General features: G+C 42.4%; 1 protein-coding gene across 2 annotated transcripts in view; it reads left to right on the top strand.

The window, feature by feature from the left end:
• gpc5b (glypican 5b) overlaps positions 1 to 26,251 on the top strand; it is a 67,903-nt gene that overhangs the window by 1,537 nt on the left and 40,115 nt on the right. For both annotated transcript variants that reach the window (XM_082509863.1, XM_082509862.1), the window contains exons 2-7: positions 1,229 to 1,390; positions 6,973 to 7,520; positions 18,247 to 18,429; positions 19,855 to 20,018; positions 20,551 to 20,610; positions 21,084 to 21,206. In XM_082509863.1, the coding sequence (XP_082365989.1) occupies positions 1,229 to 1,390; positions 6,973 to 7,520; positions 18,247 to 18,429; positions 19,855 to 20,018; positions 20,551 to 20,610; positions 21,084 to 21,206 (1,240 nt within the window). The remainder of the gene's footprint in view (positions 1 to 1,228; positions 1,391 to 6,972; positions 7,521 to 18,246; positions 18,430 to 19,854; positions 20,019 to 20,550; positions 20,611 to 21,083; positions 21,207 to 26,251) is intronic.

Raw genomic sequence — 26,251 nt, 5'->3', positions numbered from 1 at the left:
TAATTACTATTTATAGGTATTTTGCAGAAAATGTCTGTGCAAAGGTGCTTCTTCTTCTTGTTCAGTGATCTGGTGTGACCCTGAATAGATTAGCTTGAGGAAGATGTCAGTCACATGTGCCAGCATGAAGGCACAACCGACCAGGCTTGTCAGTGATCTTTGCTTCCACATCCTAAACTTCAAATTTCAGCTGAACTGTCCACTAAAAGTATTTGCCCTTAAACGCCCATAGTTCAATTTGAAAATAATGCATTTTAAAAAGAGCTTAAAACAGCATAAAGATCCACTTACTGCAAATTTGTGAAGGTTCCACCTTTTGATCTGTGTGACACTAAACTGCATCTACAGGTGAGTGCAGTGCAGCTCAAAGCGCTGAAAATTTATCAACAAGCAGACCTTGTATTACGACTAGAACATAAGTCAGCACGGTTTGCTGAATCATGCCTGCTCAGTCCGTTCTGGTGTGGTTATTTGTTGGGGCAGTTTCAAATCTTGTTGCAAAGGTGAAAGAGATCAATACTGGATGCATGCAGCTTCAAACTTACCTGCTGTTCAAAAAGCAAACCCTGAATGCAACACTACCAAAATTCTTCTATTATCAGCCTGTGAATGACCCAAGGTTTGGCACTGTTTTGTTATTTGTGTGTGAGCGTTTTTTGTGCGCTGCATACAGTCCATTCCCCTCATCTCTCTCTACCCCTTGATCTCAGTCAGCTGCTTGACAGCTTGGTTTACAGTAGTCTGTCAAAGTTAGACTGCTCCTAGTCACACACACACGCACATGCATACACACACTCACACACACACACACAAATGCACAAACATTGGTGTGAGTGGTGAAGTTTCACTCGCTGCTCATGTCATCATGTCACCTCCCACCAGGCCCGTTGTGCAAAGCATTTTTGAGGTCACAAAGTTCTGTGCACCACATGCTTTTAAATTCTAAATAACCGATTGGATTTACTAATCGACTGGCTAATAAAGTTTGTTGATGATAAAATGTGGACAAAATATAGACCTTTAGTTAGTAGCAGAAAGTTCCAGAGCTAAGCCCCAAATCATTCTCTGTCTTTCACATATGTTCATATTTATATGAACAATAAGAAATTTGCAAACTGCTGAAGTAGTATAGTAGGTCGAGTGTTGAACGATTTTCTGTGACCTAATAAGCCCTGGACCTGGTATCCAGGCCTTTTTTTTTAAGGTATATAATTCCTTTGTCTTTCAGATGAGTCTCTCCGAGTGTGTGTCCACCCTGGGCCCAGCTGCTGTACCAGTAAGATGGAGGACAGCTACATGGCAGCTGTTCGCAGTGAAACACAGCAGAAGATGCGATCTTACAGTTTCGAACTCAAGTACCTGATTGCTGGACACATCAAGGCGTACCAAGGTGAGGGAGGGATATTGAATTGAGTTCATACAATTAAAATAATTCTTAAACTATACTGATTTCTCCTTTTTAACTCAATTTTAATTACATTTTATTGAAATAGCTCCAAATCACAAAAACTGTTGCCTTGCAACACTTGCATTAGTGAAGACAAAACTAGTGTTGGAGAACGGTGTAGCTGGAGGATCTGTACGGTCATGAAAAAGAACGTTTTTACAGGACTCTACGCAGTCCTGACAAACTGTGAAAAACAAAGCACACTCTTACTGCTTCCATAGAAATTAAGAGTGCAAGTAGCAGCCAGGTCCTGCTAATCAAATGCACTTTAACTGATCAGCAGCAAGTGTTGGGCACCTCAATAAAAGCAGAAGTTCGTTGGTCTTGAGCATTCAAGCGTGTATAAATAAAATGCCACGGTCTTGTGGATGTCTCAGCAAATTCACCCCTTGTTTAAGGAAGCTCCAAAAATGCAAGAGCTACATCTCAGTTGGCATTTAAAATTTTAAAGTTTATGACAGTAAAATCAGAAAAAAACTGAGCAAGTGTGGCTTGTCTGGAAGGTTTGCCAGGAGAAAGCATTTTATCTCCAAAAAAGAGCATGGCAGCACAGTTTAACTTCACAAAATTGCATCTGAACAAACCACAAGACTTCTGGGATAAGACCAAAGTGATGGAAAACAAAAACATATGAACACAAACGCCTCATACCAACCAAACACAGTGGTGGAGGGGTAATTATTTGGGTTTGTTTTTCAGCAACAGGACCTTCTCTGTATACAAACCTATCCTGGAGTCAAATGTGAGGCCATCTGTTCAACAGCTTAGGTTTGGCGGCCTAAATGAGGTCATGCAAAAGGACAATGATCCCAAACAACAGAACGACTAAAAAAGAAAAGATTTCAGGTGTTGTAATGGCCTTGTCAAAATCCAGACCTCAACCTGATAGAAACACCGTGGTACCTTGAGAGAGCTGCGCACGAATGAATGCCCAATCCTCAATGAACTGAAGCAACCTTGTAAACAAAGAGAGACCAAACCTCATCCACAATAATGTGAGAGACTGATAAAGTCGTACTGGAGTGATTACTTTAAGTTATTGCTGCTGAAAGTGGTTTTATAGCTATTGGATCATGGGGTGCACTTAGTTTCACAGGAATGCATAGAGTCCTGAGAAAACTTTATTATTGGATTAGATTAGATTAGATAGAACTTTATTAATCCCTCGGGTGGGTTCCTCTGGGAAATTCGATTTCCAAAAAAGCACAGCACCGACAGAAGTTACAGAGTTACAGAATATTATATATATATATATATATATATAATACACACACACACACACACACACACACACACACACACACACACACACACACACACACACATATATATAAATACAGAGACAATATAAATAAAATATACGAAGGGGATAAATATAATAAATAGGAATAAAAATAAAAATACAAGTGAATTGCACATTTCAAGTATTGAGTCTATTGCACTGTTGACTATTTACAAAAGTATTGCACAAAAGGTATTGTACAGTGAGGTGAAGAGGCACTACAGCTTAGTTGTTCCCCCCTCCTTTGTCCTCCTGTTTCCCCTCCCTCTCCCCTCCAGGGAGGAGTTAAACAGTCTGATGGCGTGTGGGACAAAGGAGTTTTTAAGTCTGTTAGTTCTTGTCTTTGGGAGAAGCAACCTGTCACTGAACAGACTCTTCTGATTGTTTATGGCCGTGTGCAGAGGATGTCTGGCATTGTCCATGATGTCCATCAGTTTCTTTAATGTCCTTTTCTCTGCCACTGTCACCAGAGTGTCCAGCTTCATGCCGACCACAGAGCTAGCCCTCCTGATCAGTTTCTCCAGCCTGGATGAGTCCTTCTTTGCTGTGCTGCTCCCCCAGCACACCACAGCATAGAAAAGTACTCCAGCAACCACCGACTGGTAAAACATCCTCAGGAGCTTCCTGCAGATGTTAAAAGACCTCAGCCTCCTGAGGAAGTACAGTCGGCTTTGGGCTTTTTTATACAGGTGCTCTGTGTTGCATGACCAGTCCAGTTTATTGTCCACCCACAGCCCGAGGTACTTGTACTTGTTGACCACCTCCACCTCCTCCCCCTCTATCTGAACCGGCAGTGGACCTGCTCTAGACCTCCCGAAGTCCACAACCAGTTCCTTAGTCTTTGAGGTGTTGAGTTGCAGGTGGTTTGTGTGACTCCATGCGACAAAGTTCCTCACCAGACTTCTGTACTCCTCTTCCTGATCATCCCAGATACACCCCATGATGGCTGTGTCGTCTGCAAACTTCTGAATGTGGCATAATTCAGAGTTGTAGCAGAAGTCAGAGGTGTACAGGGTGAAGAGAAGAGGGGACAGCACAGTTCCCTGTGATGACTGTACATATCCAACTTATTTTAAGACTAAACCTAAGGACTAAAACTCCCCTCACATGTGAATTAAATTATCAGCTTCCCATTGCTTTGTAGCTGACAGTCGATCTCTAGTGCTTATTGCAATCACACTGATTGCACATGAATCCATCATGTGTTTTCTTTGCTCCTTCTGGTAGTTGCCTCAACTGCTCGCCTCAAACTTGAGAGTAGTTATATTCACAACTTTCCATTGCTTGTGGTTATTTGCCTGTCATCGCTACAAAGTATAAATGTCCACAATAAAAATCTGAAAAATATTTCCACATTAAGGATAATACATCTTGCAGTATTTAGCTACACCCCTCCTTCAGCATGAAGCCCAGGTTCATTCATTCTCTCCTCGATTCATGACTGACAAGCACAAATAAAGGGCCTCCACCAAAGCGACTTTAATAGCAGTCGTGATTTTGATGTTTTAACAAGTCTGTCGAGAGCCCGTACCCCCCTCTGCCATTCTCACTTTGTGCGTTCATCACAAAATAGCTAGTCTGTGTCAGGGTGGTGGTGTGAGGCCAGTTTATTTTGTGAGGCGCCGCAGTGGCTAGCCAAACAAACAACTGATGTTCGATTGAGTCTTTGAGAGAGCAAACTCTCAGAGGGAGCAGCGGAAAACTTTGTTACAACTCTCTGCTCTCTTTCTCCGTCTGTCTGTCTCTGTCGCTGCAATAATCAGGTTTTGTTCTTGGCCAATGAGAGAGCGAGAGACGAAGAATGTTTACATTCAGTACGTATCCGCGGCAAAGTGTTGTTGCTGTGGGCAACAGCCGGTCTCTAACGGCCTGCTCTGAATAGGAGGAAGAATACTCTGCTTGTCCACTTGTCTCTCACTGCTATTCACCGTTTTGTGTAAGCATGTGTGTGCATGTGTGCGTGTGTGTGCGTGTGTGTGTGTGTGCAGGAGGGACCGTGTAGCTTCTATGTGTATGCGCTCATGCATTGTGGTGATAAAGGAGAATGGTAGAACTGATGAAACCCAGCAGACAGACGAGCAAACACCTACCTGTTTTCTTTTTGCTCCATCTCTATCCCCACACCCCAACCCCCTCTACATTTGAATACACCCAGCCTCAGTTTCAACTGGATGGCTGAACCATCCATGGGTAAAATGAATGCCAAACACCAAGAGACAAAGTATGCTGCAACTAGAGCAAATAAGAGAAGACAAGTTTAGTTTGCTGCACAAATCGTCTTCTCATTAATGCCAGGACTTCAGTAGCCCCACAGACCTATCATGTTCTGGAATCACTGTAGTTATCCCAGCACAGTTGGAAATAAATAAGATTCAGAAACATGGAAAAACTGTGGAAAGCAGGCATTCTTTGACAGGGTGGTGAGAAGCGTAGGCTTTATTTAGCCATTCATTGATCTAACTTGGGCTTTATTGGGGTTGTGATTATTAGGATCATTAGACCTGGTGCTTTAATGTGTATATGTCCCATGTGTTTATTTTAAGTGTCAAATGATCTTTTCAGCCACTCTTTTTTGGGGGGTTAACCACAAAATTGGAAAACAGTGTCATGGATGCTTAGGTGTCTGTTGTTTGACAACCTGTTATTCTAAAACTTGTGCAGATACACCCAAACATCTTTATGGACCAATGAGGGATTTTTGTGGTATGTTTTTGGTTAACCAACCCTTTAATTAATTAAGTTCATTTTGCAGGACAGCAGTGTCCCTCAACAGCTGAGCAGAGTCTCAAAAGACCCCCTCTCTTAAGTGCAGTGATTATAGCCCACTGGAGAAACTGAGACATGCCCAGAGCAGTTGTAGTCAGGCTCTATTTACACACTCTGGATTACTTTGGTGTGTGTGTGTCTGTGTGTGTGCATGTGGATATGTGTCTGCATGCTTGCGTGTGTTTCTCCTGGCACTGTAAGACCCTCGTGTCCTGCCATTCACATCGCAGCTGTTGTCCAATCACAGGGGCTAAAAAGCTAATCACATGACCCCACGTGAGCACACTTTGCCATGTCACTTGATGCCCTCTGTATTTGAGTGGCTTTTGCACGCACACACATGCAAGTGAAATGTTCTCACTCAGTGCTTTTGACTAAATAGGCCTGCCACTGCCGCTACGCTGCCTCCAGGCCGTTCAAATGTGTTCATCGCCTTAACTGACCACAGCATATATTGCCGTCACTTGAGGAGTTGGCTGGCTGCGGCTGTGATTGCAAATGACAAAGCTGTTACGATGTGAACTCACGCACACGCACAGAGAGCGACATACACAGTGGCTGAAAGAGTGACTTGTGAAAGTGCGACATAAAAAGGTTTCCCTTATATTCTCTTTCATCCAGTCTCTTTCCTCTCCCTCTCTCTCCGTCTTTATCCGGATGCCTTCACACTGACATCACCCTTTTTACTAGGCAAGTTTCAAAAGTAAAGACACCGTCACACACCGCAGGCGTATGGCCCCTGTAAAAGGGGCAGGGTGGTGTCCTCTTTATTAGCCCATGCCTGACATGGGAAACACAGTGGATCATGAGATTGGGCCCCTCATTATCACCTGACTATAGATAACAGGGTAGTGAAAACGAGCTCAGGGATGAATTAAGTTTGAGCTATTTTTGATGAAGTCAGTTCAAGGACAGTTAGACATGTTCTTTGCAGTTAGAGAAACCTATACCTGCAACATCGTATATTTTGAAATGATGTGAATTTATTTTAGTGTTAAGCCCCCAGAGGCATCCAGTATGGAGGAGTCCAGCCGCAAGAAGACCTAAATAATCGAAGAAGCCAGTGGCAAGTGGAAGATCAGTCTGTAAGCTAAAATAACCCTATAAGGATGTTCCTGTTGGGCCCATGATAAACACAGAATCATGGGCCCAACAGAAACATCTTTATAGAGTTATTTTAGCTTAACTGTTCTGCATATGATTAAAACAAACACTTGACTTTTTTCTTCCCTGATGAGAATGATCACAATAACAACAACTAATTGCTGTATATGAAAAAGCCATCTTACAGAAATGCTGCTGCTTGAATCTTTCTTGGGACAGCAACACGAAGGGTCCTGAAACAGACCACTCGCATATCTAGACAGCTTTGCTAACCCTTATCTTTGATAGCTCCATAGATGTTTGGCTCAGGTGCACACGGCTAATAAATTTAACAAAACAAAAATCTTTCCATCTTTTCTCTCTCTCGTTCCAGAACACTTTGAGATGCTACTTTCTTTTACATCCAATCTGACCAGCACTCTGTTTGACAGTGCCTACTCCGCGCTGGCGTCGGACTGTCGCCCTCTTGTGTTTCAGCTGTTCACTGACATCAAACGGCACCTTTCTGGAGACTCTAATTCCTCCTTGGAGAGTGTTGTGCGTCGATTCTACAATGACCTCTTCCCACTGGTCTATCGCCGCCTGCTCAACCCTGGTATAGGCCAAATGTCAGTCCGTACCTATAACTCCCTTTCAACCAGTCACGATGACTGCTTGCGCATGACACGGCGGGACGTCAGCCCATTTGGACCTCATCCTCGCCTACTCGTCAGCAGCCTGTCACGAGCACTCGGGCCGGGTCGAGCGCTGAGCCGACTGTTGAGACTGGCTGGAGAGGTTGTGAACGCGACCGAGAAGGCGACATTATCCAGAGACTGTTTGCGAGGGTTAGTGAGGATGCAGTATTGTTCCCACTGCAGAGGACTCACACTGATACGGCCCTGTACTGGACTGTGTATCAACATCATGAGAGGATGTCTGGTAAGTTTTTGGAAGTTGACTATTTTAGAAAACCCATCCTTCGCCTATTATTTAGAGCCCCAGTTCGAAAAAAGTTGGTACGCTGCTGGAATGTAAGTAAAACTAAATACCAATGATGCCATATTTTATTCACAACAGAACATCGAGAACATGTCAAGCATGGAAAGTGTGACATTTTACTTTTTCATATTAGCTCAATTTGGTCACACATCTCAAACAATATTGGGCAACAAAAGGCTGTAAAAGTAATTAAACTTAAAGAGAAAACAGCAGGAGGAACTTTTTTTTGGTAGCTTTTTTCTTTTTGTTGAAAACTTTTTCTCGGATCCAAAAATGTACGTGGTGTTTCATAACTCCACAATCCAGCTTCACATTATATTTTTTATTTTCTTTTATGGCAAATGTGGATTTAACCTCTGTACTTCTAAGTAATGAAGATCCCAAAAGCTTGAGTAGCTCACCAACTATGGAGTGGAAATGATTATCTGATAATCTCAAATGATTATCAGATTACATAAAAACTGATCCAAATGATGATGCATAGTCAATCCAAGATTCCCAATAGTTTACAAACCTAGTGTAAGCCTAATCTTAAACTTAGCAAGGGGGGGTCTGTATATTCTAGATTTAACAGACAGCCAATGAAGAGAAACTAGTACGGAAAAAAATGGTCTCGCATTCAGTTTAGCTGCTGTTAAACTGAAGGCTTTTCAGGAAGCTTTCAGAAGAGCCTGATAATGATGAGTTATAACAGTCAAGCTTAGAAATAATAAATGCATGAGTTAGTTTTCCAGCATCACCCTGAGGCAGGGTATTTCTATTTTTACAGAAATTGTGCAACTGCAGGAAAGCGTTTGGATTGTTGTAATAAAAGGCAGCTGTCGTTAGTATAATTTATCATAAACTTTTAGTATAACCATTGCACTTTGGGGAATGTGGTGCTCTCTGCTGTGTGTCACCTGGGCATCATGTGCATAGCAATGAAAATTAATGCTGTGCCTTTTAATAATAACACTTAAGGGATGAATGTATAATGTAAATAGAACTAGTCCCAGCACATAACCTTGAAGAACTTTATAATTAACCTTCCACTGTTTCTTTTCCTGTTTCCAATTGTAACATAAAATCCCCATTTTTCCTGTTTTCCATTATGTATCCCCTTTAACTCTTGCAATCCGATGTATAGTTTAGAAATGTGTTTGCCACTGGGACTGATTTATAAGCCATTAAGATCATCAGAACCTGAATTAGCCTCAGTACTTTTTCATGTATTGCGTTATTGGTATTGTCCGCCTAATATTGTGTTACACCTATATTTGTCTTATAAATCCTGTTTGATCTGGTGGAATGATATGCGAAAGTATTGTTTCTAAACTTCTGGCTGTAATTGAAGTAAAAAGATTAGAGTCCTGATTCAAAACTGACATGTTTATAATTAAAGCATTCCCATCCTTTGCTATAACTGCGATTGCCATGAGAGTTTCACTGGTCTGAAGGACACAATTAAATGTTTTCAGCGAGAGAGGAGTTAGTGGTTGTTTAAATGAAAATCTATTATTGTTGTTTTGAATTCCCCAAATCCAAATAAACTGGAGTGTGAGGGAGATCCGTTCCCCCAGTTCAGCACAACCCAATTCTCTCAATATCCTTAATCATTTAACATTAAAAAGACATTCAGTCTTAGTGTAGGATAAGTGAGATGTTGAGAAGAAAATATAATCCCTACTTTTAGGATTGAATTCATGCCACACATCACAGATTATTCTGGTGATAAGAAATACCTGATGCATCCTCATATGGGTTCAACCTTGAGTTAAAGTCACTGACACTTATGACTTTGGTATGGTCTGAGTCTCATAAGTGAGTTTCTTGTATGAAAACTGTCACAGTCTGGCGAGGGCAGACTGTAGGTGTTGGCAAACGGACCCAAACGCAACTCCATAAACTGAACGTGGCGTAGAGTTAACAGAAAATCAGCCGTTTATTGAGGCCAGCAAAAAGGGAGTACAAACAGCAGGACACAGGTGAACACTAAACCATAGCCTAAACTGGGTGAACTAAAGCTAAACATGAAAAACCTTAAACGGGGTGAACTGACATAGAATGCTGAAGTGAGGGTATGGACGAGCAGACGACCTGACAAATGACATGCAAAAACAGAGGACTTAAATACACACGAGGTGATCAGGGGAAGTGGAGACACATGAGGAAACAGCTGACTAACATGAACCTAATGACAGGAGCAGTGAAGCTAAATACACAGAACCAAGAACACACGACTCCTTCCAAAATAAAACAGGAAACATAATGAAACGCAGACATGACAACCAGAACTTGACAACGTAAGACACAGACATGAAACACATGAAGAGCAGGGGAGACTTAACATGGGTTGGAAACACGAGGGGGGAATTAATAAGAACTAAAATCACCTAGGCATGGTAACAAATGAACTTAGAAAACCTGGAGGGCTTAAACATAAACTATAAACATCAAAATGAACTAAAACTCAAAACACTGGGTCATAAGACCCAGGACCGTGACAGAGCCCCCCCTTCAAGGGCGGATTCCAGACGCCCTAAACCACAAAAAACAAAACAAAAACCAAAAACAACCCACCAAGGGCGGGCGGCGGGGGTCCAGGACGGAGGGCCAGAAACAAGGCCACAAAAACAAAATGTCCAGTCCACAACCCCTCAGGGGGCTGACCCGGAGGGTGACGGCACAGGAGTTCACGGTCAAACAGTTCCGGGGGCCGTCCGTGCGGACGGCAACGGTGGCGACATGAAAACGGTTCAGGGGCCGGCCGTGTGGAAAGCAGCGGCGGCGGCGAAGGGGACGACGGAGCAGTTCAGGGGGCCGGCCGCGCGGAAGGCAGCGGCGGCGGCGAAGGCGACGACGGAGCAGTTCAGGGGGCCGGCGGAAGGCGGCTCTCTAGTGTCGGGTGCACTGGCCGAGGCCCGGTGGGCAAAGGACCAGTCGAGGCAGGACCAGATGAACCAGACGAGGCGGGACCAGACGGTGGCGTGGCAGCCACAGGCGACGGAGCCGGACCAGGCGTAGCAGATGCAGAGGCTGGACCAGGCGTAGCAGAAGCTGGAGCTCGACCAGGCGAAGCAGAAGCTGGAGCTCGACCAGGCGAAGCAGAGGCTGGAGCTCGACCAGGCGAAGGCAGGACCAGACGAGGACGAAGACTCGGATGAAGCTGGACCAGGCGAGGCGGAGGCTGGACCAGACTCGGATGAGGACTCGGATGAAGCTGGACCAGGCGAAGCACAGGCAGAAGCTGGACCAGGCGTGGCAGAGGCGGAGGCTGGACCAGACGAGGATGAAGACTCGGATGAAGCTGGACCAGGCGAGGCGGAGGCTGGACCAGACGACGACGAGGCGGCCGCAGGTGGCGGCTGGACAGGCTCTTCGGGCCCTCCAGCTGACGCGGCGTGAGGCTGAACGGACCCCTCGGACCCTCCAGCGGAGACAGGTGGCTGAACGGGCCCCTCGGGCCCTCCAGCGGAGACAGGTGGCTGAACGGGCCCCTCGGACCCTCCAGCTGACGTGGCAACAGGCCGGCTGCGTTCACATGACATCTTATAGGTATCAGTCCAGAAACAAACAGGTGTGAGATGTCTTGAGGCAGAGACCAGCCCAGTCACTGCAAGACCCATGTTAGTTGACATAATAGGTTCAGAAACAGAAAGCCCTGTGTCTACATTCCGCCCTTCAGACTCAATCAATGACATAACGTTATGGCACAGGTAAGCTGGGTCAGCCACAGGGAAAACAAGGATTACTATATTACCCACAAAAACATGACTTAAACCTCCAGGGGGAAGTCCCTGGGTGAACATGAGATATTCAGATATGGATCTGGGTGATGAGAATTGACCAGTCTGATAGCGGTAAGTGGTACATTGACTTGGGACCACGCTAGAGGTGGACTGTAACTCAAGGGGGTTATGTAGAGTGTATGGTGAAATGGGTACGGATAATGCTGTGCTAGCAACCATAGCCGAGACGGGTGACATTTCCGGCTGTGTGCTGGTGTTAACACTAACCTTGGGACTCAAAACCCTGTCCGATAATGTGCTCACAGAAACCTCGGAGAACTGTGTCAAAGTAACTCCGTGAGGGGACGCTACATGGTCATTAATAGTGGAATCGTATCCCCTGGTCTCAGACTCAATCCTCTGAGTAGAGGCGGCAGGTATGGAGGTAAACAGTCCAAAAACACCCTGCTCACGACTGTGGGGAAAACAGAATTTAGGTGGGGACATTTCACAGTTCGTGTTACCCTGATTAGAATCCCTGTTGTCACCTTTAAGTCCCAACATGAGGTCATGACCAGCATTCTTATTTTTAAGTTCATTGGACACAGGAGCAGCAGGCAAAACATGATCACACCTCGTCTCACCCTCCGTTCTTATATGCTCTGCGACATGACCCTCCTCTAAAAAATCCTCATTCGCTGTGAAAGCACAAGTGTCTACTTTAAGCACCTCGTAGGTGAGCAGAGCAGACTCAGGAAGGGAGGCGTTAGCCACAGGCAACTCAGCTTTAGATGGAACCCCAGGCGAAGTAACGGACAATGGAGGAAATTCCTCCCCCCCTCTTGTCACACAATTAGCTTTTAGGTCTGTGGAGGTCTCCCTCCCTCTAAGTATTACACCAGAGGTCCCTGCCAAATCACTGTCTACGGGTGTCTTCGGGGCAAAATCTCTGGGCGGCGGCCCGGTTAGCGTGCCGACTCGTATGCTTACAGCAGGCGGAGGGGAGGCTGCGCGGCCACGGGGCTGTGGTGACGCAGTCCGCACACCGGACCGCTGATGCTGCCGAGGGCAGGCTGGGAGGATGGTGCGGAAGAAGTCCGAGATCAGAGGGGGTAGCGCCTCCCATAACCAGGGGAAAACCGTGACGCTTGTCCCCAACGAGTAAAGTAACTCCTCCCTCTCCTCCTCACTAGAGCTTCGGCTCCACTGGTAGCATAACGACTCCACTGCTTGGATTACGTCTCTACCAGGGGTCGCTGGGTCCGACATGGTCAGGTCGTACTGTCACAGTCTGGCGAGGGCAGACTGTAGGTGTTGGCAAACGGACCCAAACGCAACTCCATAAACTGAACGTGGCGTAGAGTTAACAGAAAATCAGCCGTTTATTGAGGCCAGCAAAAAGGGAGTACAAACAGCAGGACACAGGTGAACACTAAACCATAGCCTAAACTGGGTGAACTAAAGCTAAACATGAAAAACCTTAAACGTGGTGAACTGACATAGAATGCTGAAGTGAGGGTATGGACGAGCAGACGACCTGACAAATGACATGCAAAAACAGAGGACTTAAATACACACGAGGTGATCAGGGGAAGTGGAGACACATGAGGAAACAGCTGACTAACATGAACCTAATGACAGGAGCAGTGAAGCTAAATACACAGAACCAAGAACACACGACTCCTTCCAAAATAAAACAGGAAACATAATGAAACGCAGACATGACAACCAGAACTTGACAACGTAAGACACAGACATGAAACACATGAAGAGCAGGGGAGACTTAACATGGGTTGGAAACACGAGGGGGGAATTAATAAGAACTAAAATCACCTAGGCATGGTAACAAATGAACTTAGAAAACCTGGAGGGCTTAAACATAAACTATAAACATCAAAATGAACTAAAACTCAAAACACTGGGTCATAAGACCCAGGACCGTGACAGAAAACTATGCAGCTTTGTCCTTTCTCCTTTTATTTCTCTTTACTGGGAATCACCAGATTCTCTGCATTCATCACTTAAACCTTTAATAACCTCACTGCGAGCGATTGCTGTCAGTCCCAGTCAGATTGCAACTGTTTGCAGAAATTGTCTTAAGATCAAAAGTGGTGGTGAATGTGTGATACCCTCAAGCTGTGGGCAGCTACTTAGTCACCACAAGTTCGAATCAGTCACAGAATTCAGTGCCATCACCAAGAAGCCACCAGTTTTGTTGTAAATGAAAGGAGGATGCCGTCCTATTTGTTTTTTGACTGAGCCATTTGCTTGCTCTGAATTATAAGATAGATTTGGTAATCTAAATGTGGCCAGTGTTGGATGGTTTCCATTTGAGTCGATTTAATGTAACGTTGTTCGGCTAATGTTATCTTAGGATTTTGGTGATTAGCCCTGTGGTGATGGTATTTGGTGATGAGTATTTTAATTTATTTTATAAAATCTGTATTTGGTGTCAGTGTATTGACAGAGACAATAATGCTTTGCAAACTATAACAATGCTATGCTGGACCGATTTTTTTCCCCTAGTTAGTAATAGCCTTCACATCGTATGATACTAGACTAACTGAAGCTGTCTGTTTCTCCATTATATAATTACAACGAAGGACATGTTTGCAAAAAACCTTCCCCTCAGCTAATCAAATATAAAAAATTACATGTAGAAGATAGAACAGATCAATATCAGAAGGTCTTCTTGTTCTGAGGTCTCTGTTTGCTGCTTCTGAGGGCAGTTTCTAATACTGCATTGCTCACGAAGGGGCCTCGTTTACACGTATAAATTGGTCCATGCAGTCATTAGCACATTCATAGTCCAGTGTGTGTAAAACAAGAATACTTATGTCTTAGCATTAAAGAGTCTTCTAAGTAGCACTGTGTGATCACTATTGTCCAGCAGTCACAGATGCACAGTAATGCGATTGTTGCCTCATCTCTGTTTTGTGTCTCTGTTTAAGACATCAGCACAAAGAGTCATTTGTATACTTGTCTCCACTGTGTGTTCTGAATCTGTCCTATAGTCACTGATCTTGTCTCTATAAGGGATCAGAGGACATAACGTAATGTTAAGAAAAATGAAGCTTTTGTAATGTTGTTACCTCACGGTACGATGGGACGTTTGGTCTACATAGTGAGCATCTCTTTGTTCTTGCTTTCTGAAAGTGACCAGTTTTGCTTTTCATCCCTGCTGATGGGTTTCTGCTGGTTGGCCCGTCGATTTCAAAGCTCATGGTGTGAGCCACATTGAGTCATTCATTTTATTGTGTACCATCACAGGGAGCCCAACGGGAGCCGTATCCTTGGTGACTTCTTCTGCTGAGCTTTAAGACACTCCCGTGTAGAAAACTCTCAGCCTCACAGGAAAGGGAGTTTGGAAGTGTAGTTTTCCTCTCGCTTAATGCTTTCTTTGCTTCTGTATTTTCCCAACAAGGCTTCCTGAGTCATCTCGCTTAGTCATGTTTCCTGGTATAAGGAACATCTTCTTGGGCTCTAAAGCTGGTGAACTTGACCACTATGAATAACAGACGGGCCCATGCTGGTAACTTTAAAAACAAAGTTCAAAGTGCCTTTTCTATGTTCAGGTCAACTGTCTGACAAATTTCCAGCTTCTCTTTTGATATGCTTTCCACACATGCAGCTGTGGTCTTCTGTGATACCTTGGATTCTTACGTTATTCCATCTTGATCTTCCCTCCTGGTCACTTAGCCTAGCTTCCAGCTTACTCCAAAATTTGATTAAATTAATTTAATCTAAAATCACAAATAGCAAATAAATATAAATTAAATACAAAACACTGAGTCTCACCCAGGACCGTGACAGAGGGGGCTGTTTCTGACTTTCAGACAGCCACCAAAGATCCTGAAAGCAAAACAGAGTTACAAAAATCTTCTTGAAAGCAAATTTGCTGCAAAAGATTTTGGGTCTGCCTGGACAAAAGTATAGCAAGGCTGCAAATTCCCCAGAGCAGCAGTCAGATCATTTTTGACGGTTTTAATTCAGACAGAGATTTCGCAATCGCCTTGAATGTGCTATATGCTGGTTTTAGTTCTTCTGATTTTAGCGAGGATATTTTGGAACTGAAAGGTACTCAGCACTGAGCTCAGGCCTTTCATACAGTTAATGTTAACAAGAGCCAGGGTCCTGATAACATTCATGGCCGCCTAATTAAATATTGTGCTTAAGAACATCATCCTATATTTCATGTTATTTTTAATAAATCCTTGCAAATACATAATGTGCACTCTCTTTTTGGAAAAGACGCTGTCGTGGTTACACTCACTAAATCTAGTCGTCCAAAAGTTCTAAACGACTTCAGGCCTGTTGCCCTTACCTCAGTCGTGATTAAGGTTTTTGAAAAAAATCACCAGAAAAGTGATTATGGAAGCGATTGAACATCAGCTGTCACGATCAGGATCCAATGCAATTTGCATATATGCCCAATAGAGGAGTGCAGGACTCTACTTAATCTGAGTCTTAAACATGTAGAGAGTAAAGGGACTCACAGCAAAATCTCCAGTGTTAAATTAACACTGGAGAGTGTCTATATGGGTCCACACCTCTGAGTGTTAAATACAACACTGTTGAGTGTTAAATTAACACTTTTGACAGTGTTATATGTTTAAAAGTAACCTAGTCAGTTTTGAAGATTAACAATGGCTAACACTGAGCAGTGCTGATTTTCTAACACTGGAATATTTCTAACATTTTGAGTTATTTTCCAGTGTCTGCCACATGCTATCATTTTTCTGTAAAGCAAATGTACCTACGGGTATGAATAAAGTAACCTTGAATCTTGAAGCTTGTATCATTAGAAGCCATAGCATACATTTTTAGTGTTATGAGGATTATAACCAACTGTATCTTTCCATGAAGCTAAATAAATAAAATAATAATATGAAAATAAATAAGATAAAACTGAGGTCATTGTACTGGGATATAAAAAATTTAGAACTATTGTATCTAACCAGATTGTTACTCTTTTGTCTTTCAATGTAAAATAAATACTGTATGTAAGACTGCTTTTTTCCATTTGTGGAATATCTCTAAAATTAGAAACATCCTGTCTCAGAGTGATGCTGAAACAATAGTTCATGCATTTATTATTTCTTAGCTGGACTACTGTAATTTATTATTATAAAGTTTTTCCAAAAACTCCCTGAAAAGCCTTCAGTTGATCCAGAATTGCTGCAGCAAGAGTCCTGACAGGGACTAGAAAGAGAGGGCAGATTTCTCCTGTATTGGCTTCCTTCATTGGCTCCATGTTAAATCCAGAACTAAATTAAAAATCCTGCTCCTCACATACAAGGTCTTAAATAAGCAGTTCCCATCTTATCATAATGACCTTATGGTGCCATATCCCCCTATAAGAGCACTTTGCACAGGCACTGCAGGCTTACGTGTTGTTCTTAGAGCATTTAAAAGTAGAATGGGAGGGCGCTGTGTAAATACAACTGAATTGAATTGAATTGAACTGAACTGAAAGGCACTTCCTCCCACTCTTGCTGATTTGACCCGCACACCTAGCCATCACAGTTTGGGCCATATAAAGCTAATCCTTTACGCCTAACTATTTTTTCCTTCTTCGAACACATCAACTATGATGACAAAACGTTGACTTGCTCCCTAATACACTGTATCCCACCCACTAACAGGTACTGTGATGAAGAGATAATCAGTGTTATTCACATTTCAGTGGGTATAATGTTATGGCTGGTCAGTGTAATTATTTGATCCCCTGCTGAACTTGTAAGTTGGCTCAGTTACAAAAACATTAACAGCCTCAATTTTTAATGTAGTTGAATTTTAATGGAGAGAGACAGAATATCAGCCAAAATAACCAAAATAATTATATATCGATTTATCGATTTAAATCGTTATGGAGTGATATAAGTGTTTGATCTCCAAGCAAAACATGACTTAGTACTTGGTGCAGAAAGTGAGCGAGGTTACAAATTTAACAGGGGATTTTCCCCACTGTACAGTCTATGCTCCAGAGGTTCTGGTACATATATTTTTTAACTGGTTAAAGTCAGGCTAGCTTACACTTTTTATGCTAATCTTAGATAATCACCCGATTGCTCTTTGTGCTCAGTGAATAAACCCAGCAAGAAAAGTGAGTTTCGTCCTGTTTAGATCAGCTTTAGAAAGAAAACATTTTACATATATTGTTGCAGTGACACTTTTGCTCTTCTAAATCTTCTCATTTGTAATCTCTGCAGAACCTACTGGACTCCCTTTTGGGTTCAGTGTGCGATTTGAAGAAGACAGTGTTTTAGATGCGTGGGAGGCACCAGAGAATTTGTATCCCGCTGTCAAGGGGCGAGACAGTTACCAAATTCGCACTAATGCAGCCATCTCTCATTCTGCTGAATCATTCAGAGAATTTTACCACCAACAGATCATTCCCACATTACATTTTGACTGACAGATAACAAGAGCATTGTCAAGAGAATTGGCAGTCTCTTCCGTGCTTCTTACTAGTCTGCTTTGAAATTTGCTGGACAGCTGTACCAGCGCCCAGGGGGAATTCTTTATAGCACAAAACTAGAAGATGGCACTGTTCGTCTCACTTGAGAGTTTCTTGGATGCAAGGAAAGTGTGATTAAAAAAAACAACAACTCTGAACATGTTTATCCTCCTCAGTAATGAGAAGGAAAGAAAAACCCACGCAGAGCAAAGAGAGAGGCGGAGAAAACAATGTATTTAAAGAGAAATTCAGTTATTAAGTTAAATTGAATTATATCTAAAAAGCACAAAATCACAGTGAAATGTTAGACAGATAGAAATCATAGACAACAAAGACAGAAATCCAACAATAAATTCAAATTCATCTTGAGTAAAGACTTAGAGAGAATATATATAGATATATAGATATACAGTAGATAGTCTTCTCTGATTCAGAGGAAGCACTGTATGTGATCTGCATTTTCTCATTCTTCGTCTTTTCTCCTCTCTTTTTTTTCTAGGTGGGTGTATCTGAGCTGGGTGGCCCCTGGGGGAGTCTGGTGGTATTGCTTCAACGCCTAGCTGCTACTTTAGCAACCAGCAGCAACCACAACAGCATGGAGTTAGCTCTCTTAGCTGTGAGACACCATGTAAATGATGCCATACTACATGCGCAGCTGCATGGGCCACGCATCACAGCCACAGTAAGCAAAAGAGATAATTTGATGTTGGGGATGATGTTTGGTTTGCTTTATACTGGCTACACTTATAATTGTTTAGAATATGACATGTAGTCATGTGGATGCAAATCAACTGGGGGAAAAAAAGTTTAAATATGTAATGTTAAAGTGCTTCAAACTCAAAAAAAAAAAAGAAAAAAAGATGAGCATCCGGTCCCTAAGCATCGTTACACATATGCCTCAATAATAAAGTCATTTGAATTTTGGACACAGAGGAAGGAAGGCCATGGGTTTCTTTCAGCCTGGCAGTTGGAGCTTCTTAGAAAAGCCTTGTACCTAGATGGGCTAAAAACAGCCTCATTCTCTTTAGAGAATCTGGGGTTCCTTTCAGTCTGTGTGTGTGCGTGAGCATGTATGTGAGTGTGAATACAGATCCAGTGCCAGACAAAGACTGTGGTTGGCGGGACAACCGATACCCAGAATGCAGCTTGGTTCAGAGTGATGAGAAAGTTTCTGTGGCTAATCTGTAGACAAACAGACGACACACAAACACATGCATGCATGCACACACTGTTGGAGGAAGCAATAGAGTAGTCGTCCAACTTTGAGAGAACATTGTGGACTTAGAGTAGATTCCTGAGAGGTAAACAAACATACACAGACATAATTGCACTGCTAATTGTGGCTGATAAGAAAATGCCCCTTCATTAAATATTTGATCAAAGTTCTTCATCCATGTGACGCATGACAGTTGGTTAAATGAAATATTGGCTACACTTAATGCTAAGGTTAAGACAACACTGATTTCTGTTCTCTTAGAGAACCTGACAACCAGTGTTAGAAAATTAAACACTAATGCAGGTGTGGGAAATGAATTTTCCCAGGGACCACATGAGTAGATGGGACAGTCGTGGAAGCTTACAACGTTAAATCTATAAGGAAATGAAATTAATATCGGCGCTTCCAAAAACGGTCCCATTTCCTCATGTAGCCCCTTGGGAAAAATTAATTGCCCATCCCCATTCTATAACTGAATAATTGGTATGAAGCTAATCTTTTGTGTATTTATTGCAATAATAACCAAAAAACTACCAGCTATTAAATTTACTGGGCACTCGGCATGCCTCCTAATGACATGAGTCAGTGGTCACAGGCTTCAACATCCTTGGTGCAATAAAGACTTAGCTGAGCACTTAGTCAAATAAGTCAAAGTTAGCTTCTCCAACTGGTAATGCCAGTTTGACTGAGCATATTGACAAGTAGTCTAATCTCTAATCTACTGCAAGGAAGAAAAAACTAGCATTGTCTCTCAGTTCATCCATTTACCAATACTAATGAACACATCTTAAACATGACACGTGGTCTAGATAAACGTGCATAATAGTCCATGTACATCATTCAGCATTCCTCTGAAAAGCAGCCCAAAGTTATCATCCAGTGTTTCCTCAGGTAGAGAAAGTGTGCGGCAGCCAGGCAGCTGGTCCTGTGATGATGGGTCCACAGTCAACTACCGTGCACACTACAACATCAGCAAACTTGGAGAGGTCGCCTGCGACTTTGCCTCCTTCAGTTGGTCCACCAGTTCATCGACGATTGCGGCTGCAATCCCGGAGGTGAGTAACATACTGGATCTGCTGATATGCATTGCTTATTGTTAGAGAAGATGGAAATATTTGGGGCCTGTAAAGGAGGATGGAGTAGTGTTATTTTTTTTATATTTGTCATTCACGTATTGCAGGGGAAGTATGGGCATAAGCAGAACAGAAAGCTCAGCCCTCAATCAGCTGAGAGCAGCTCTTACCAGCTGATGGCTCAGCTATTATCCTACACACATGAGGCGTTAGGTTGACAAATTTCACATATGACATGTTATTTAAGCTGCTTTGTAACTAACTTCAAGTCCAACGCCTTCTTTTCACATTGTGTCTTACTTCATAAATGTTCTGACTTTTGTCACTGTTGCCTGCATTCTTTTGAATGCGTTACCATTCCTCTCTCAAACTCAGGCTTCTATATGGCACATATGCCTTGTGCTTTCTACATATGTGTGTAAAAAGGCGAGGATGTCCCAGAACATCTTTGATTATTATGTTGCTGATGGAAATCAAGTGAAAAGAATTGTTCATTTCTTTGTGTTTGCACTAGGTCATTCCCTCTTAAAGGTAGCAGAGGGGAGAAGAGTGGAAACCTGAAAAAAATATCAAGGTAATTGTTGTATTTATGAACTATTAAATCACCCTAAAATCAAGAAGTCAGAGGATAACCATTCGTGATTTTTATCTAGCCTTAGTTGTGTCTGTTGCCATTAAAAGTAGTCATATTCCAAGAAATTCATGTGAAATGATTCTCTATGGCTGTATTATTACATTACACTATCATGGTAAAATCACGTAATTCATGTAATTGTTCCACATAAATGATATAGTATTTTCCTAAACTTGGAACTCTAAGAAAACGTAGTAAATGAACCCAAATATCGGATTTTTATTACACAGTCATTATCTAAAGGGAGTCTGTGTGGCTTCCTTTTGTTGCCTTCGGTCTATCAGAAGGGATTTTGCAGCAAATTGGACTTGACAGTCTAAATTGAGACAAATAAAGGCATATGGTACACCGCCTCAACTCTTATTAACAACAACCCGAGCATTCAGCTGTGCACAACTCCTACTCTTTTTCAGAGAGTTTGAGGGCTCTATCCAGCGGTACCAGTGGTTTTTCACCGAGTTGCCAGAGATGCTTTGTGAAAGTGAGATGGAAGTGGAGCAGCACACATGCTGGAGCGGCCAAGATGTCGTAGAGAGGTCTGTGTGCATTGCGATATGTTTTATTCTGTGACAAATGCTTTTTTACAACTATGATGTACCAAAAAACAGGCAGAATTTGTCTACTTGCTTTCAGGTTACCCTGTAAAATGACCTGAGACACATTACCAGTTAACAATATAATCCTTAGGCTACAGTTCCACACAGTAACACAAATCCCTATCCTCATGAGGACACATAAGATCTTTCTCTTTGTGTTTCCATACGTACCTGCGCACAAAGCTAAGTTGAAAACCAGACCAAACAGACTCAAAAGCAATCGCCAAAATGATTCTACTCTAGAAACACGAAAAGGTAGAAATGAAGGCTACAACGCTGCAACTCTGCCCATAACTGCTTATGTTACCTGTTGAAGTTCAGGCTCGGGCCACTGAACTGGGGTCTGCAGATACTCACCTTTAACATCACTGGGTTCTTTGCTAGCTTTGCGTTAGCATGCTGTATGTGGATGCTTGCAAAGAGCTGATGTTGTGTTAGCAGTGTAATGCATTTGTGTCTCTCCTTTTGAATTTCACCATTTATTCACCATTTTTACTTTATCAGTGTTGGATAAACCCAGTGACAGCTACCTCCATAGCTAGAGCCTGATTTATTGGCTGGCTGTTATTGTTGGCTGGCATGAGCATTTATAATGAAAATAAAAATCTAAGAAGAGATGGCAGAAACACCCTTCAGCCATGTTATGAGTGTTGATGTTGTATCTGTTAAAATTGAATCTGTAACTTTCCTCTTGGCAGTACACATTTGAACGGCACAAAAACAAATTGATCTGTGCAGAGTCTGGAAGAGTATAAATGAGTAAATAAATAGCTGGACATAACAAATATTAGAGAAAACTGTTGCTTCTGAAAGAAAAAAAATGTTGACTAATATATTTAAATATTGGATTTTATCCTATAACTGGCTCTACTCATAGTTCTATATTCAGTTAAGATCTAGTGTGCATACTTATATATATATCAACTACACAAAACATGAATTAACTGATACAGAAATGTACTGAATGTAAGGTCAGAGATGAGATGAAAAAACAAGAGTAGATTCTGTTAATGGGACAAATTTATGTTTCTAGATGTTTGCATCGCTTGAGCCTGAGTGAGGTATAACTTTCAGGCTTTGCTGCATGGACAATTCAAGGCCAATTTCTTGTTCATTTCTCCCTCCAGCAGCTGAAGTATTGCTCCTGCTGTCTGTACTGTTGCTATGGTTCAGAAGCTACAGCAACCCATGTTGCATGAATACTGAGGAGACAGAGATACTGTATTGGTTTCAATTTATTCTAGCATTTACCCACCATTCAATGTAAATTCCAGCCCAGTATGTTATCCTATCCTGTTGTATTTCACATGCAATGAGCTGAATTCTGTCATTGTTTTTGCTACCTAAAACTGACCCTTTTATGCTTCTTTCTAGCTCCACGCTTTGTTTTGTTTTTTTAATTCTTTAACTCTATTCGTTATTAATAATTACATTCTATTTATCTTACACTGGAACTTGATGCTGTCTCATTTCATCCACTGTTCGAAACGAGATGTTTTAGCTCCTTTCCCTAAAAAGCTCCTTTTAAGACAGAATTCTTCTGATTCGTTGTCACTGACAAACAGAAGGTTTAAGCAGTAGGTACAGTAGACAAGTTGTACAAGTACAAGCACAATAGCATGCCTGAGATGACCATATTAAGCCTGTCATGTCACTATAATGCCATACAGAGCATAGATATTTTTATTTGCAACTTTGGTCATGTTAAAAAAAAAACCCATCCACATTCAGAGCATAATATCTATTTAAAATGTGTCTGTGTGTGTGTGTGTGTGTGTGTGTGTGTGTGTGTGTGTGTGTGTGTGTGTGTGTGTGGCTCCTATAGTTGCCAGGGCAGGGGTTGTGAAGGTTAGAGAGTTCGTTTCCAGAGTCTTTCTCATGGTGATTACTTTGGCAGCTTAAACTAGTAACAAGACAAATGGACCCACACACGCACACATGTACCAAGCACACACACGCTTAGACAAATGTGCTCCGAGACGCATTCTTCCACACATACCGAGCAGCAAACATACCAACATGCACCCAGCAATACACACACTCCTCTGGAGCACACTCACTTAGATGTGAGCCCGTTCTATCCGTCTCAGCAGGGAATCTGTTCCTGTGATAGAGAAGGTTTATTTATTGAAGGTCTACCAACCATACGAAACAGGCCGTGTTGCCTTGAAGGACATCCTACACACGCTTCGCTCTTTCTTTCTTCACCGTTGATGCTGCTGAAGTCAGTGATCCTCATATATATTTATCGGCTTTGCTTTTTCTTTTTCACTGGATATTTAAAGAAAACTGGAGCAGGAAACACTTTAAAAGGATAATAACGCTAAAAATTGCATTGTTACATGTTGAGAAATCCACAAATTAGCAAGCTATTGGTGGCCTGATGTACCAGACAAAGAAAAACCATGCAAAAGCAAGTCTGCTCTCATCACTGGTGTCGCTTAAGTTTTATGCTGGGGATCTTATTGATCTTATTTATTATAATGCCCATGATTTCAGATGCTGAATGAACATATCGAGTAAAATACCTGTCCTTACTCTGTCCTTTCTTTAACATTTTAACCTGTTGGGACATTTCCCACATCTACATTCTTTACCGGTCCATTCCAAACTAGATATCCCTGCATTCCCTCCAATTTTGTGTAAAAGGTCTTGAATTAAATATTAAAAAATCCGCCACCATCATTCCAGCCTGATGTTTTACTCACTCTCATAACAGGTTTAGAAGAGATGTCGCCCTTGGCCTGTGCTGGAGCGCAGCCAGTCTGTGCTTCTCTGACCTCTTTACATCTTCTTCTCTCATTCATCCATCAATCCATCCACCCATTCTCCCATTAATTCAGCCATCCATTCATCTCTCCATCCTGCTATTCAGACCTCCATTCATCTCCTCCGCCCTCTGACCCACTTCACTTACAAATGTCTGGTGTTGGTGAAAGTGTGTGTTTGTGCATGTGTGAAAAAGATAAATGATGAGAAAGTCTGAGAGTGGATGATGGAGGAGCAGAGGGCAGATTATAGGCCCCCTTTTTTTTCATGGTTACAAGTTGGCATGACAATGAAGATGGTTACACCTACATTGTAGGGAGACTAGACTGGAGCACAAGAGTAGGTGTCGTCTGTTTTCCGGTATCCAAATCCAACTTATTTAAATATTGCAGTTAAAATATCTGTTCCTAAGTGCATCTTAAATAACTACTAAAGAAGAAGAAAAACAACTTTATTTAGCTGATTTTTTTTTTGTTTCAGCAGTGGAAGTCATGTAGCTTCTCCAGCTGTCTCCTAATCTGGTCAGAAGGCACAGCCAGGTTTATCAGATGTGGGGCGTGGGGTCTGATGCGCTGTGAATAAATGAGAGAGCATCAATTTACAAATAGTCTGAAAGTCGGACACAAGTGAGAAAACAGTACCATCAGAGAAGGCCCGACGCCAAATTCTTTATAAACTAAGCATACAGGTGACAGGACCCAGCTGGCAGCACATAATCCTCCAGTGGCTCTGGGCCATCCTAATATATCCACTTACACACACTCCCCCAAAGGTGCGCCGCTCACAAGTGAGACTCTAGAACAACTAGAGTTGAATAAGAGCTGTATTCAGAATAGTGATCTAAACCGATTTTTTTAACTTTTATTTTCATATTTCAAAAGCATTTATGGCGTTCCACATTCATAATCAAGTCGCACAAGTATTTTCACAAGTTTTGCCAGATTCAACTCAGGACAGGGCCGAATCACTGTCATTTAGGGTCATCTTACTGAATGCATTTCATGGCGAATGTTTTAATTGTCTAAGATGGAAAAGCAAAAACTCATTTTGACACAGAGTTTGTTAATGCTGGCTCGCACTGCATTCACACACTCCCCAAATAGTCTGAGGTTGGGAATGCACTCCCTCAACTTTGTGTTGGTCATTGTCACTTTAAGTGAAAGGCAACCCACAGCTAATAGCATACTCCACATTAAAAGTTTGCAGTGAAATGTTTGCACGCGTGCAGTACAAGCAAATGTATTTCTTTCACTCAGGCCTAATTATCTAGAATGAGTAGAAACATCGCTGTGGGCACATGTGTGATGAATGTGGACCTTCTGATTGCAGTTAGATCTGTAATGGCTGATTGCCTCCAGAAGAGGGAAGCAACAGATCAACATCTTTAGCGACCGCGCATTAACTCTGTCCTTTTCACTAAAAACCTACCATACCCGGTCTATTTATGCGTCCTGTGTTTGTGTGTGTGTTCAAATGTCCACCTCTGATTTACATCACCCCTTAATGTTTTATGAAGACATGTAACAGTCCAAGACAGAAATGTCCTGAACCCTGAGGTAGAAAGTAGAGAACTGCTTTTTTCCCCCAGACCAGTCTAAACCACACTGTACTTTCATCTGGCACAAGAAATACAGGTTTATCCCTCAGGTGTGGGTACAGTGTGTTACTTTGTGTAGCCTATGTATGCATATTATAAGTGTGTGTGTGTGTGTGTGTGTGGAGTGGGGTTGAATGGGCTAATTAAATGTCTCCACAGGAATGCAGCTAGATTTACAACTGAGGTTGCGACGCCTATAATTGCACTCCTCCCTCAGATCAGATCACCATTTCAGGTGTTATAATTTTGTGTGTGTGTGTGTGCGATCCTTTAACGCTGCAGGGAGGCACCTTAAGAAATGAGCGCTATGCGTGTCACCGTTAGCAACCTCGCAGTAACTAAGGGCAGCGGCAGAGGAGCGTTGTCATCGTGCTGCTGGTGATTTATGTGTGTCGTTCTCCAGATCTCATTAAGTGTCACTCACAGTCACACCTCTATGTGTTGTCTACACGCCACAGTTCCTGCAATACTATCATCAGGCGCCGAATAAGCAGCACAGCTGGGACATCTGTAATCTGGGCCAATAGCAATGACAGCTTCCAATAGCTGGTATTAGACATGAGAAAATGTTTCAGATGTGCAGATGCTGTGGACACTTTCATCTCCAGTTGAAAAGGAT

The sequence above is a fragment of the Aulonocara stuartgranti genome (assembly GCF_965226115.1).
Source record: "Aulonocara stuartgranti genome assembly, chromosome: 17".
Lineage (NCBI taxonomy): Eukaryota > Metazoa > Chordata > Actinopteri > Cichliformes > Cichlidae > Aulonocara > Aulonocara stuartgranti.
This window is presented reverse-complemented; position numbering and strand designations above follow the sequence as displayed.